The 14,914-nt window shown below is 42.0% G+C and overlaps 1 protein-coding gene across 2 annotated transcripts in view; it reads left to right on the forward strand.

Annotated features, from left to right (window-relative positions):
- Positions 1–14,914, forward strand: part of NES (nestin) — a 40,106-nt gene that overhangs the window by 8,657 nt on the left and 16,535 nt on the right. Inside the window, exons 1-2 of one of the 2 annotated variants that reach the window (XM_072114903.1) lie at positions 6,425–7,374; positions 14,395–14,519. In XM_072114903.1, the coding sequence (XP_071971004.1) occupies positions 6,562–7,374; positions 14,395–14,519 (938 nt within the window). In that variant the 5' untranslated portion in view covers positions 6,425–6,561. Of the gene's footprint in view, positions 1–6,424; positions 7,375–14,394; positions 14,520–14,914 lie in introns of those variants that run through there. The other variant, XM_072114904.1, reaches the window with a different exon arrangement.

A 14,914-nucleotide genomic window follows, 5' to 3' on the forward strand; every position in this document is an offset into this window, starting at 1 on the left:
GCTGCAGAATATGATGGCGCTATAGAAATAAAGCTTTACTATTATAAATATTTAGTTTTGAACAAGGGTCGGTCGGTATCAATTTATGGAGTCAACTGAAATAACAGAAATATACAAACCAGAGCCAAGATAGGAGGAGCCAGAAGCTGCAGGAATCTCACCGGAGGCTGATTGTCCTCTATATGGGCGGCCATGTCTGGTGTCAGACACCGGGGGCAAGACTAGATTAAGGAAGAGCACAGTTTTGGACCAGTACAGAAAGGATTTGTTTTCGAGGGCTTCTATTGGTAGAAAAGATCCTTTTTGTTTGTTTGATTTACTTTCTTAAGGTATTTGTAATATTATAAAGATTCCTATACTGCAACATCTGGTTGGTTTAATATGTCAGGATCGGTGGTAGTGGATCCTCTGTAGCACCTCGGACGGTGACGTAAGCCGACACCTGGGACCGGAGTCTAAGTGGCACCAGAGCCCGCCACAAAGCAGGTTGGACTTGCGGCATGGTACCACCAGGTTGTTCCACAGGAGCAACTTTGATCGCGGTGGCGGCCAAGGCATAGTACAGAATCGTCAGGCAAACTCATGGAGACAGTCAGCACAGAATTGGGAACGTAGCAGTAGGTCAGGACAGGCAGCACGGGATCGGAGTAAGGAACGGAATCGAGGTCACAACAGGAAATCAGGAAGGGCATGGAATATAGCTTTCTCTTAGGCATGGAAGCACCAAGGGGCTGGAATTTTTTAATAGCAAGCAGCTGGCCAGCACTTGGGCCTTTAAATTTTACAGAGCCAACGCGCGCGTGCCCTAGGACATGGGAGCACACGCGCTGGAGCACCGACATCACGGGGATCGCCGATGGAGCAGGGACAGGTGAGTGAGAGGTTGGGGCACACAGAGGTACAGGGGTGATAGGGGTCGCAGGAGCACCCGTGATAGTATCCCCCCCTTCGGTCTCCCCCTCTTTTTGGACTGGAGGAACCTTTGCAGAAGAGCACGATCCAGGATGCTGTCCTCGGGCTCCCAAGACCTCTCCTCTGGCCCATACCCCTTCCAGTCAACAAGAAAGAACTGCTTCCCTCTGACAGACTTCATACCCAGGACCTCTTTTACCTCATCGGTAGAATGTGCCTCAGGATTTGGAAGTGGTACTTGCCAAAAGAAGCGATTCAGGAAGACTGATTTCAGAAGGGAGACATGGAAGGAATTCGGGATGCGCATGGTGGCAAGAAGGCGAAGCTTATACGCCACGGGATTGATGCACTTTAGCACCTCAAATGGACCGAGATAGCTTGTAGCTGGGAACCTTCAGCTGGACGTATCTTGAAGACAGCCACACCTTATCTCCTGGAGAGAAGACTGGAGGAGGCCTGTGTCTCTTGTCGGCCTCAGGCTTGGTGCGGGCAGAGGCCCGAAGTAGTGACTGCCGTGTTTGCTCCCAGATGGACTTGAGATCCTGCACGGCAGAAACATCAGAAGGCCCGGACAGAGGAAGGCGGGCGTGGATGTTGCCCAAAGACAACAAAAAATGGAGTAGAGCCAGCAGATTCATAGTCCAGAGAGTTGTAAGAAAACTCCGCCCATGGTAGAAGGGTGGACCAGTCATCCTGTCGGGCAGAGACAAAATGATGGAGATTGCATCCCAGGGTCTGATTAACCCTCTCAACTTGTCCATTGTACTGTTGATGGTACGCAGATGAGATGTCCAGTTTAACCTGTAGTTGACCGCACAGAGAGCGCCGAGACAATGTGCAGGGGAAGTCCATATAGTGGGAAGATGGGCAGGAAAAACAGGCTTGCAAGGTGTGGAGCCGACAGCAGACCGGGCAGAGGAACAAAGTGGGATATCTTAGAGAAGCAATCCGTTACCACCCAGATGACTGTACTTCCGGAAGAAGATGGGAGATCCTAAATAAAGTACATGGCTATGTGAGTCCACGGGCAACTGGGTATCGGCATTGGGAGCAGCAGACCTGAAGGCTTGAGGCGTGATGACTTGTTACGGACGCAGAAAGCACAGGAACAAAATGTCGAACGTCCTTGACCAGATCTGGCCACCGGTATTAACGAGATATGAGGGCAACATATCTCTGCACCACAGGGTGTCCAGCTACATGAGAGCAGTGTCCCCAAGTTAGTATCCTCTTTCGAAGAGCTGGTTGGACATAGATCTTGCCAGGAGGGAGCTGCCTTAGGTCCACAGGAGCCGCAGCGACCAGTCTTTCCGGAGGAACGATATGATGAGGAGCTGATTCTTCCCAACAACATCAGAGGCATGAGAGAGGGCATCAGCTTTGATTTCTTGGCTGGACCGCAGTAGAATCATGAGAAAAAGAGGGACCAGCAAGCCTGACTAGGATTGAGACGCTGAGCAGTCTGGAGAGAGAGAAGATTCTTGTGGTCAGTGCAGATATAGATCGGATGATGAGCTCCTTCCAGATGATAGCGCCATTCCTCCAAAGCTAGCTTTATGGCCAGAAGTTCCTGATCATCAATGGAATAATTTCTCTTGGCAGCTGAGAAGGTCTTTGAGTAGAAGCCACAGGTGAGGGTTCGACTTTTGGGCCCTTGCTGGGTGAGGACGGCTCCGGCACCAACGGATGAGGCGCCAGCCTCCAACTGGAATGGCTTTTCCGTATCAGGCCGTGTGAGAACTGGCGCAGGGGAACTGGCAGACAGCTTGGTGAAGGCTTCTTCAGCTTCCAGAGGCCTGAGTCTCGGATTGGCGTTCTTCTTAGTCAGCGCCACAATGAGAGATACAAGAGAGGAGAAATGTGGAATAAATTGCCGGTAATAATTGGCAAAGCCCAGAGATCTCTGTATGGCTCGTAGTCCCCCTGGACGAGGCCACTAAAGAATGCTTTATCAGAGCGCTCAGTAAACCGGATGTCTATCTGAGTGGCTAGAGAGATAAGTTCTTTTATCTGACCAGACAATCCCTTTTTAAAAGTTGTGACCAGGGCGGCTTCGTTCCAGGCAAGCCCAGTACCCAGGGTACAGAACTAAACCGCATAGTCACCAACAAATGAGTCCCCTTGACACAAGTTCAGCAGGGCGGTCTCAGCAGAAGAAGCCCGGGTTGGTTCCTCAAGACGGACCGGAACTCGGCAAAGAAGGTGGGGATATTAGCCGTGACTAGGTCTTTCCTGTCCCAGAGAGGAGTAGCCCATGCCAGGCCTTACTGGAGAGGAGGCTGATGATGAAAGCCACTTTATACCGTTCTGTGAAGAACACCATGAGTTCAATGTGCAGGGAGCACTGAGTGATAAAGCCCCTGCACAACTTGGGATAATGCGACCGCAGTAGCGGAGTGTACCGCAGAAACCGGATGCTGCTGCTGCAGCTGGGAAGACAATAGCTGCTGTAGCATAGCGGAGAGTTGCTGACCTTGCACGGCAACTGGCTGGTGGTAATGGATCCTCTGAAGCACTGCAGACAGTAACGTAAGCCAACACCTGAGACCAGAGTCTAAGTGGTTCCCGGTTTTCACCAGAGCCGGCCGCAAAGCAGGTTGGACTTGTTGCAGCGTGGTACCATCAGGTCATTCCACAGGCGTGACTTTTTTTCTCCGCGGTGGTGGCCAAGGCGTAGTACAAAATCGTCAGGCAAACTCATGGTCGGGGACAAACAGGAGGTCGAGACAGGCAGCACAGGATAAGAGTCAGGAACGTAGCTGTAGGTCAGGACAGGCAGCATGGGATTGGAGTCCGGAACAGAATCAAGGTCACAACGGGAAATCAGGATAGTCGCAGAGGGTTCGGAATATAGCTTTCTCTCAGGCATGGAAACACAAAGATCCGGCAGGGGACAAAGGAAGGGGCTGGAATTTATAATGGCAAGCAGCTTGCCAGCGCCAATTAGAGGTGCACTGGCTCTTTAAATTGTATAGAACCGGTGCGCGCCGGAGTGCGGTGATCACCGCTGGAGCCGGGACAGGTGAGTGAGAGGCTGGGGCACACAGAGGTACCCGGGATATGGGTCGCAGGGGCACCCGTGACATAATACCATAGTCCTGCCCGACAATATACACAACCTTGTGAAATTACGCTTTAACGACTTACAACGTCTAAGTTTCATCATGTTGTCTATTGAATGTGACAATAACAGTGTTTTTTTTGTGGATATTTTTATTATTGTTGGGACGGCCTCAACTAAATTTTAATGTTTAATGTTAAAACGCTCAGTAGTCAGAATTTCTTTTGCAAGGTCTTGGATCCTATGAAGTACTATAAATACACCACAAGGTGGCACAGTGTGCGCACTCTTTTAGGGAATTTGGGAGAGAACACGAGTCCCGCAGAAAAGGTGTAAGATAATTTCTTTACATTGTGTGTGTCATTTTTTGGATAATTTAATAGGATTTTTACTTTTTTAAAGATTCAAAATAAACATAATTTGTCATCAGTATGTAGCTTCCTTATTATGAGGGGTAGCAATGATATTTCGACCCCTGGGACCTAGAAAGACTATGAGAAGGAGAATTTTTATTGACTTATTGGGGTACATTTACTAAGGGTCCACGGACCGCGATTCCGTCTGGTTTTCCCGAATATTTCCGCTTTGCACCGTTTTTGCGCCAAATTGCCCTGGGTTTTTGGCACATGCGATCGGATTGTGGTGCATCGGCACCGGCTTGCATGCGACAGAAATCGGGACTGTGGCCGTCGGACAACCCGCCGGATTCGGACAAACTGCGGAATTTAACTAATTGTGTCGTAAGATCAAGCACTCAAATGCACTAGGAAGATAAAGGGGAACTCCGGCGGATCTCAGCGCAGAAGCGACACCTGCAGGAAATTGGACGCACGCCCTTAATGAATCGCGCCTGACCCGAATCCTCGTCAGACAACACACCGCGGGATCGAGGTTGCAACATTTATACGTACACTGTGATTTGGTTTGATAAATTGCAACATCCCAAAAGAACATCAAAACCCTTCATAAATATCATATAATTCCAACACCCATTATAAAGGTAACTAAAACGATTTGGCAAGTTCTGTGCAGCGCTGCGTAATCTGTGTGCCCTATTGTAGAAGTCAAGGAACCCTGATTCCCACTATAAAATTAAAAAAAACAAAAAAACAATGAGCATCCAAAATTTCAAGAACCCTGACATCCAACGTTTAAATCAACGAACCCCAAAACTACTAGTAGAAGTTTAAGAACCACAGTGCCCTTTCTTGAAGAAACCCAACATTCTTGGAAGAAGTCAAAGAACCATGAAAGCCATCACAGAATTTGAAGAACCACAACATCCATCTTAGAAGTCAAAGAACCACAGCATCCATCCTTCAAGGCGAAGAACCCCCAACACCCATTGTAGAGGTGAAAGAACCACACCATTCATCCTTCTAAGCAAAGAACCCCCAACACCCAATGTAGAGGTGAAAGAACCACAATGCCCATCACAGAAGAAACACAACATCCATCGTAGACATCTCACTTCAAAAATTATTTTCAAGATGATGCCACCACACTGGGCCATGAAAGTTACATGATCTGGAAGGTATTAAGCTGCTTCACGACAAACTGGTATTGGTTTATTAGACAAATTTCTGATGACAGGTTCACTTTAAGTGACAGAACCCCCAACACCTCTAGTTGAAGTCAAGCCACTATGGAGGTCAAAGAACCATAAGACCCATCATAGAAGTCAATGAACTACAACAACCATTGTAGAAATGAAAGAACCACAGTGCCAACCCTTGAAGTCAAAGAACGATGGAAGAAGTCAAAGATCCCATTATAGAGGTCAAAGAACCCCAACACTCATCGTAGAAGTCAAAGAACCACACCCTTTAAGTCTAGGAACCCGGACACCCCTTGTTGAAGTCCCAGATCCATCACACCCTTTACAGAGGTCAAAGAACCATGTTGACCCTCATATAGTCAAAGAAATAGGACACCCATTGTAGATGTCAAAGAACCCTGACAGCTATTGAGAAGTCGAAGAACCACAACTCCCATAGTTTCCAGACTTCTTATCTATTGGCCCAGCTTGCACTCCCTTTTTTGTACCCTTTTGATGTTCATTAGTTGAAGAAGTTTGAGTGATGAACCTTCTGACATCTACAACGGTTACTATGTTAGTTGTCATTCAGTATTTTCCAAAACATACTTGGTCATTTTTAAAATTTTTTACTCTCTTGGATGTTTTTAATTTTATTTTTTTTTTCTTTAAATGTTGTAAAATTCAGGTGTTCTAGAAAGAAATTTGAGATAAAAAATAAATAATTGGATTATTAACAAAATCTATGAGGTATTGTCCTCACGTTGGAAGGAAATGACTTTCTAGGAAACACGGGAGTTGTGTATGCTTTAGTGAATACATTTTGACGGAAGTGTTCGTGAATCTGACAGTGTCATAGGATGCAGCAGGACTTCCTTGGAAGGGTTAATCACTGCCTTATAATGGGACCCTCCCCTCCCCGGCCAGATGCAGTGTATGAATAGCTTTGGGTCTGCTCCTCCTGAGCCATTCTCTCACTTGCTGAGAATCCAGCATCACACTCCCACAAGCTGGTAGAGAAGTATCCTTCACGAGGACTTGGAGAATATCAATGAGCAGAATGGAGACCTATCCGGCAACCATATCCCTTGGTGAAGAGTCTGCACAAATGTGGAGCCTCAACAAACGCCTTGAGGCTTACCTCTCCCGAGTCAAAGCCCTAGAAGAAGAAAATGAACTCCTTAGGGCGGAGATCCATCATCTTAAGAGCACCAAGTCCAATAAGTCAGTAATGAGAAAGTACCATGACGAAATTATGAAGCTGAGGGACGCCTTAGATGATGGACATCGGGAGATGGTCCAGGTGGAAACTGACAGAGACTGCATCTGTGAAGAGATTGAGCATGTGAAGGATCTATGCCTTCAGGAGAAGCAAGCCCAAGAAGACATCAAGAAAGAATTGTCTGAAAGCAAAAAATTGCTAGAAGAAGAGAAAAGAGCCCAAATATGGTTGAAAGAAAGACTAGTCCACCTGGAGGAAGAAATGGAGGACATCATTAAGACTCACGAAGAAGATAAGGCACTGATGGAAGAGGAGATCTCCAGTTACTCCCAAAGACTGGAGAACTTCAAACTTGCTCCAGTAAACTTCAATCCAGTCAACGTAGAAGACTATGCAAATAAAATGTCACAGATATGGCAGGGAGCTGTTGAGGACTACACCAATGAAGTGTCAGCTCTGGAGGCAAATTTGTCCCAGGCCAAAGAGAACTTGAAGAAGGTGTTAGAGGAGAACAAACAGAGTCAACTGCAACTGCAGAATCTAGACAGAGACTTGCAGAATCTCAAAGGCAAGAAGGAGATGCTGGAGGAACTTCTGGCCAAGCAGTGGATGGAACAGCAAGATGAAGAAAGTGCACTACAGGTATGTATGTGATTCCTTACCATGAATTACATATGTTATGAAAGGGTTACTAAACCTAATGTGGACCCCCAATAGACAAACTACATAAATCATAAATATGTGACATGAGTCATAGTCATAGGGAGGTTGGAGCATTCTGCACTTCCTGTCCACCAGTCCATAGACAATAGTGCAGCCTCCTCCCCTTTTATGGTTGATACCAGAGAACAATAGACAGCATATAACCATGAAGTGAATGGAAACTAGACAAAGCCTTAGGTTTAGTGCCCATTTTTATTTTGAATGTCATTCATTTTGTGACTTTGATGGTGTTAAGTTAGTTGGTTCGGCCATTGGTAATGATTGGGCCAATCACATTGATTGCACAACTCTACCATTATCAGGTGTCAATCCACTTTTGGACCAAAAAGATAGAGGATAAGTTTAGTTCCCAATGATTAGAAGACCAAAAATCTTCCTAGATCCTTCATGTTCGTGCATGACTGGTCCTCCGTTCTCTTCTAAGAATTTGGCAAGATGGTGACCCTGCCTATAGAAGTGAATGATGTTTTACCAATCCTTAGAGGTCCCAGTGTTTTGCCCCTCAGTGATCTGACACTAATGATCCTTTCTACACAAGTGTCTATGGTCTGCCAACCCTTAAAGGAAATCTACCATCAGGATCATGGATTATAAACCAAGTACACTAACATATTGGTGAATGCCCTCTTTATCAGGATCTGCTCTTCTTTTAGCTTTTTATGCCCTCGATTTTAAGAAAATATGCTTTAAAAACTATGCAAATGAGCCTGAGGACATACAGGCTCCATTAACTTCTATGGAACATGGAGCCCCTCAGGTTCATTTGTATGATTTTTTAAGCCTTTTTTGTAAAAACAAAGACATAAAAAGCTTAAAGAAGAGCGGATCCTGACAAAGGGGGCACACAACATCATGTTAGTATACTTGGTTTATAATACATAATCCTGATAATAGATGTCCTTTAAAGGATTGAACATGTTGAAATTCAACATGCCTGAATCTTCACGTCCAAGAAGTTGGCAAATCTTGCCCATGGTAATCTGCTGTATATGGCCACCATAAAGGAAACCTAGATCTGATGATAGATTCCTCCTGTCATCCTAAACCTGGAACCTAACCGGACTTGTTAAAAACATATTAGTAATATGTAAATTACCTGCAGAGGATAATGGGGCGTGGAGTAGCCTTAGCTCCCAGTGCCCGCCCCAGTAGCCTCTGCAGTTAATTTACATATTACTATAATAGAGCTTTTTAAAAAGTCAGGTTAGGTTCCAGGATTATTAAATTACAGATTAGGGCAGAGGCAGGATGGATCTACCATCAGGTCTACTTCCTCATAGTAGGTTTCCTTTAAAGGGTTGTGCCCTTAAAGTTAAGAATCACCTTTCCCCAGATTAGGGCAAAATGTCAAGTATAGTTTTGGATTAGACCACCAGAGGATTCTTCGGTGGGCCCAGGGCTAGACCCATGAGGTCCATCAGTACAACCCACATTTTGGAGGCTACAAGGATCTATTTACATAAGGTTTTCTAAAAGGTTTGCCCCCTCCCCTGAAAATTTTTTTTTACTGAGACACTGGTCAGATGGGTAGGGGTCTAACCACTCCGACCCCTAGAAACAGGAGACAGAAAGTCCTACCAGTACTAATGTGTGACTGGGGATTCATAGACTTCTATGGGCTACATGGGGACCCCGTTCTTCCGATTGAGTATAAGTTACAACCCCTTTAAGAAGCCAAATACGTCAACAAATTGGCAGGCCGCTTGTCAGTATGTGACAATGGATTGGCCTGACACCTCTCACTGGACCTCAAGAAGGTTCTATATATAGGTACAGTATATCTATGTATCCAAGATATGTGAAATATTTCATCCCCACTTCCCATGAAGTCAAATATCTTCTTCTACTTCCTGAAAGGAGCATAAACATTTATTAACATCCCCCGCACACTAAACTTGTGAGGGAAAAGGGATTTGGAGCAGGGGAATAAGCTCCGACTTCTTCCGGTAGAAAGTTCTAAACATCTGGAGCCAAATGAATACAATAGAAGGGATGATAACTAATAGCACGCGTTATAATTGGTCTAATTGTGGGTGGAGCATGAATGCTCTCTAGGTTGTCGTGACGACTAAATGTAGGCCCTAGTCCATGGCTCCGGCCTTCTTGGCCACAAGAACCATTTGCACCACCTAGTTACTAGCTTATTATGGCCCGATCTGTAATTCACCCAAAAAAGTAGGGTTATCCAGAACTTAAAGGGGTTGTCCAGTTCTAGAAAAAACATGTCAGTCCTCTACTAGAAACAGCACCACATCAGTTCATAGGTTATGTCTGGTATAATGGCCTGAGCAAATAACCTGTGAGCAGGTAGGGCGTCTGTGTTTAACTGAACTGGACAACCCCTTTAAGAGTAAATGTGGAGAAGTTTCTTGAGACCTTAAGTTCTTTCCTAAAAAAAAAGTCTTTGTTTATCCATAAATTACACAAAACTCTCACTATCAAGGTGAATATGGGTCAATATGGAGGACAGTTTTGGTGACAACTAGTCTGAGGTGGGTTCTAGGTTACCAAAATTGTCAATGTTGCCTCAAGGGGTTTAATGTTGAGATTTGGGGTGTCTTCTTCTTGATTGTTAAACTTCCACCTAAATTGTTATATTGGATTATTTCTAGTGAGAATTATAGTTATGAAATATATATTATCAGACGCAGCTAAATTATCAATTATTAGATGAAAAATTCCTTTAATTGTCTACTTCAGAACTGTAAGAATAAAGTTTATTGAATACAAACATTTATGATATTGCCTGAAAGCAATGTTGTTTGTTACCTACGACCAACCAATCACTGAACAGCTTTTATTTCTTATAGCCCTGTGTGAAAATGAAAGCTGTGCCGTGATTGGTTGCTGTGGGCAACAAAGCCAGATTGTCTTTCAGACAGTTTCCGGCCTAGTAAATAACTACATAGGGTGGTTTGTTCAAGCAACTTTATTTATACACTTCTGGACAATCCCTTTAAATTTTGTCTTAATTAAAGGGTTTTTCCCCTGACCTTGTTCTAGAGATAACTATGTGCAGACATAGTTTAGTAATCCTCCACAGCTGTCATCTCCAAAAACCGCTAAGTCACGGCACACATGGCGGCGCTCGGATCAGATACCTCTCCAGGAACCCAGCGCCTGCTTTCTAGGGAAAATAACACAAAACAAGGTCCAATGTGCCAGACAGTGTGCCCATGGTAGATGTTTGAGAACCTGAGAATAGAGGACCCCTCCAGATCTCAGGGGGCGGGGGACTAGATTGTTTTAGGGTCCTTCTTTATAGATCTGTAATGCGGCTACTGTCCTGCCCCTGCTCCATGCGGAGCTGTGATGACTGGATGGCCTCCATATGTTACAGTAAGAGCAGATGTGTCTGGGAAAGGAAGCCGGAATTATCCGGGGAGCTGAGTCATTGATGAAACCATTACATGAATGTAGCCGGCTCTTCTCTGTCTCCTTAATGGATATGTATATGAGGAGGCCTTGTATTCTCCAGAGGAAGAGCAGGCCACACAGCCGCCTATAGTATAGACCTGTCTGTCCTTACAGCTCATATATCTCTATCTATCTATCTCCTATCTATTTATCTATCTATCTCCTATCTATCTATCTATCTCATATCTATCTATCTATCTATCGATTTCATATCTATCTATCTATCATCTATCTATCATCTATCTATATCCTATCTATCTATCTCCTATCTATCTATCTATCTATCTCATATCTATCTATCTATCTATCTCATATCTATCTATCTATCTCTATCTCATATCTATCTATCTCCTATCTATCTATCTATCTCCTATCTATCTATCTATCTATCTATCTATCTCATATCTATCTATCTATCTATCTATCTATCTCCTATCTATCTATCTATCTATCTATCTATCTATCTCATATCTATCTATCTCATATCTATCTATCTATCTATCTATCTCATATCTATCTATCTATCTCCTATCTATCTATCTATCTATCTATCTATCTCCTATCTATCTATCTATCTATCTATCTATCTCATATCTATCTATCTCATATCTATCTATCTATCTATCTATCTACCTCATATCTATCTATCTATCTATTATCTATCATCTTATCTCCTATCTATACATCTATTCAATATCTATTTATTATCTATCATATATCTTTTACCTGTCTATCCATCTCAATATCAACTATCTATATACAAATTATCTATTTATTTATCTCATATCAATCATATCTATTTGATATTTATTTATCTATCTCATATTTAACTATCTTTCCTTCCAGATAGATAGATAACGTTTCCAAGCGTCACCTGTTTTGGAATTATTGGTCTCCTTTTTGTCAGTTACAACATCTTTGTGGAGCGCTGTTTTTTTCTATTTTGTTATTTTTGATAGATAGATAGATAGATAGATAGATAGATAGATATGAGATAGATATGAGATAGATATGAGATAGATAGATAGATATGAGATAGATAGATAGATAGATAGATAGATAGATAGATATGAGATAGATATGAGATAGATAGATATGAGATAGATATGAGATAGATATGAGATAGATAGATAGATATGAGATAGATATGAGATAGATAGATATGAGATAGATAGATAGATAGATATGAGATAGATATGAGATAGATATGAGATAGATAGATAGATAGATAGATATATATGAGATAGATATGAGATAGATAGATAGATATGAGATAGATATGAGATAGATATGAGATAGATAGATAGATAGATAGATAGATAGATAGATAGATAGATATGAGATAGATAGAGAGATAGATATGAGATAGATAGATATGAGATAGATAGATAGATATAGATAGATAGATAGATAGATAGGAGATAGATATATATGAGATAGATATGAGATAGATAGATAAATAGATAGATATGAGATAGATAGAGAGATAGATATGAGATAGATAGATATGAGATAGATAGATAGATATAGATAGATAGATAGATAGATAGATAGGAGATAGATAGATATGAGATAGATATGAGATAGATAGATATGAGATAGATATGAGATAGATAGATAGATAGATAGATAGATAGGAGATAGATAGATAGATATGAGATAGATAGATAGGAGATAGATAGATAGATAGGAGATAGATAGATATGAGATAGATATGAGATAGATAGATATGAGATAGATAGATAGATAGATAGATAGATATGAGATAGATAGATATGAGATAGTTATGAGATAGATAGATAGATAGATAGGAGATAGATAGATAGATAGATAGATAGATAGATATGAGATAGATAGATAGATAGATATGAGATAAATAGATAGATAGATAGATGATAGATAGATAGATAGATAGATATGAGATGGATAGATAGATAGATAGATAGATATGAGATAGATATGAGATAGATATGAGATAGATAGATAGATAGATAGATAGATAGATAGATAGATAGATAGATATGAGATAGATATGAGATAGATATGAGATAGATAGATAGATAGATAGATAGATAGATAGATATGAGATAGATAGATAGATAGATAGATAGATAGGAGATAGATATGAGATAGATAGATAAATAGATAGATATGAGATAGATATGAGATAGATAAATAGATAGATATGAGATAGATAGAGAGATAGATATGAGATAGATATGAGATAGATATGAGATAGATAGATAGATAGATAGATATAGATAGATAGATAGATAGATAGATAGATAGATAGATAGATAGGAGATAGATAGATATGAGATAGATATGAGATAGATAGATATGAGATAGATAGATATGAGATAGATAGATAGATAGATAGATAGGAGAGAGATAGATATGAGATAGATAGATAGATAGATAGATAGATATGAGATAGATAGATAGGAGATAGATAGATAGATAGATAGATAGATAGATAGATATGAGATAGATAGATAGATAGATAGATAGATATGAGATAGATAGATATGAGATAGATATGAGATAGATAGATAGATATGAGATAGATATGAGATAGATATGAGATAGATAGATAGATAGATAGATATGAGATAGATAGATAGATAGATAGATAGATAGATAGATATGAGATAGATAGATATGAGATAGATATGAGATAGATATGAGATAGATAGATAGATATGAGATAGATAGATAGATAGATATGAGATAGATAGATAGATAGATGATAGATAGATAGATAGATAGATAGATAGATAGATATGAGATGGATAGATAGATAGATAGATAGATAGATAGATAGATAGATGTGACCTGGCAGGTTGTCCCTCTCTGTGTCAGGACATAGGTGACCCTCGCCCTATGAGCACACAATCTCATGCCGGGCCTGGTCTATGTGTTACTGGTGTCTTGTTATGTAGTAATCTCGTCCGGAGGTGGAAGGAAGCAGATGTCTCATTGTGCTGTGTTATGGATCACCCCGCCATATGGCTCGCCTTTTTAGGGCTCTTAAGTTAATTTGGGGCACTTAACCTTATTACATGGACATGACGTGGGATCTGGGTGATCCCTGAGGGCTGGAGGATGAATACTGAGCGCAGCTCATAAAGGGGCTTGTGATCAGATGGATTGTAAAGGTATCTGTCACGGACATGTCCTAATGAAGAGAGATCAGCGCGGCCATCTGCAAGTCATCCTTCACCCCCACAGCACCCTCTTACAGGGTGACTACCACTGCTGGCGGCCATGTTGGTTGTCAACAACAATGTCCTAATAATAGCGTAGATATTGCTAAGAAACTATTACCCTGAAGCCGAATCAGAAGCAAACTTTAGGTAGTCACCTTCCATGGTCGGATAGGGGTATTTTCATCTTACACATTTGCCCCTTTGAGGCAAGTTTAGGTAACCCTAGATAGCAGATGTAGAGTGCTCCCCATGGGGGCGGCCATTTTGTCTACATCCTCCTGGACTCATTCTTATTCTTATTATTATATTTCAGCTTGAAGTCGAAACTTTGGAGAAGGAGAAACAAGATCTGAGGGCCCAGATCGCCCAAGTTCTGGAAGACAGACAACAGCTCATGCACCTTAAAATGTCTCTCAGTCTGGAGGTGGCGACTTACAGGTAAACTAACTCTTTACTGCCCCCTTCAGGTTTAAAATGGCAACACATTAATGCCCTTCAAATTGAAGTTGATCCATGTCATATGTTCATGTTATGTTACCGAAAAAGATTATGTTTGTAAAGGACAGCGGCCGGGGGGGTCAACTGTGCCACCTAAAAGGTTTGGCTACTCCCAAGGACATTATCTAAGTGACCCCATCTGGACTTTGTTGTGACAAGGTCACAGTCTGCTACCTTTTTAGAGGTTTCATTAAAGGTGGTAGCTGGACTAGGCAGTCTATAGACAGTCCTTAGGTTGGGCGGGCAGGATAGATAGTCAGGACACTGTAGTCAGGGCTAGCGGGGATATCATGGAAACAAGAAGATATATTTATACAGGGTTCAGGTTTAAGTAG

The sequence above is a fragment of the Engystomops pustulosus genome, chromosome 7 (assembly GCF_040894005.1).
Source record: "Engystomops pustulosus chromosome 7, aEngPut4.maternal, whole genome shotgun sequence".
Classification (NCBI taxonomy): Eukaryota; Metazoa; Chordata; class Amphibia; order Anura; family Leptodactylidae; genus Engystomops; species Engystomops pustulosus.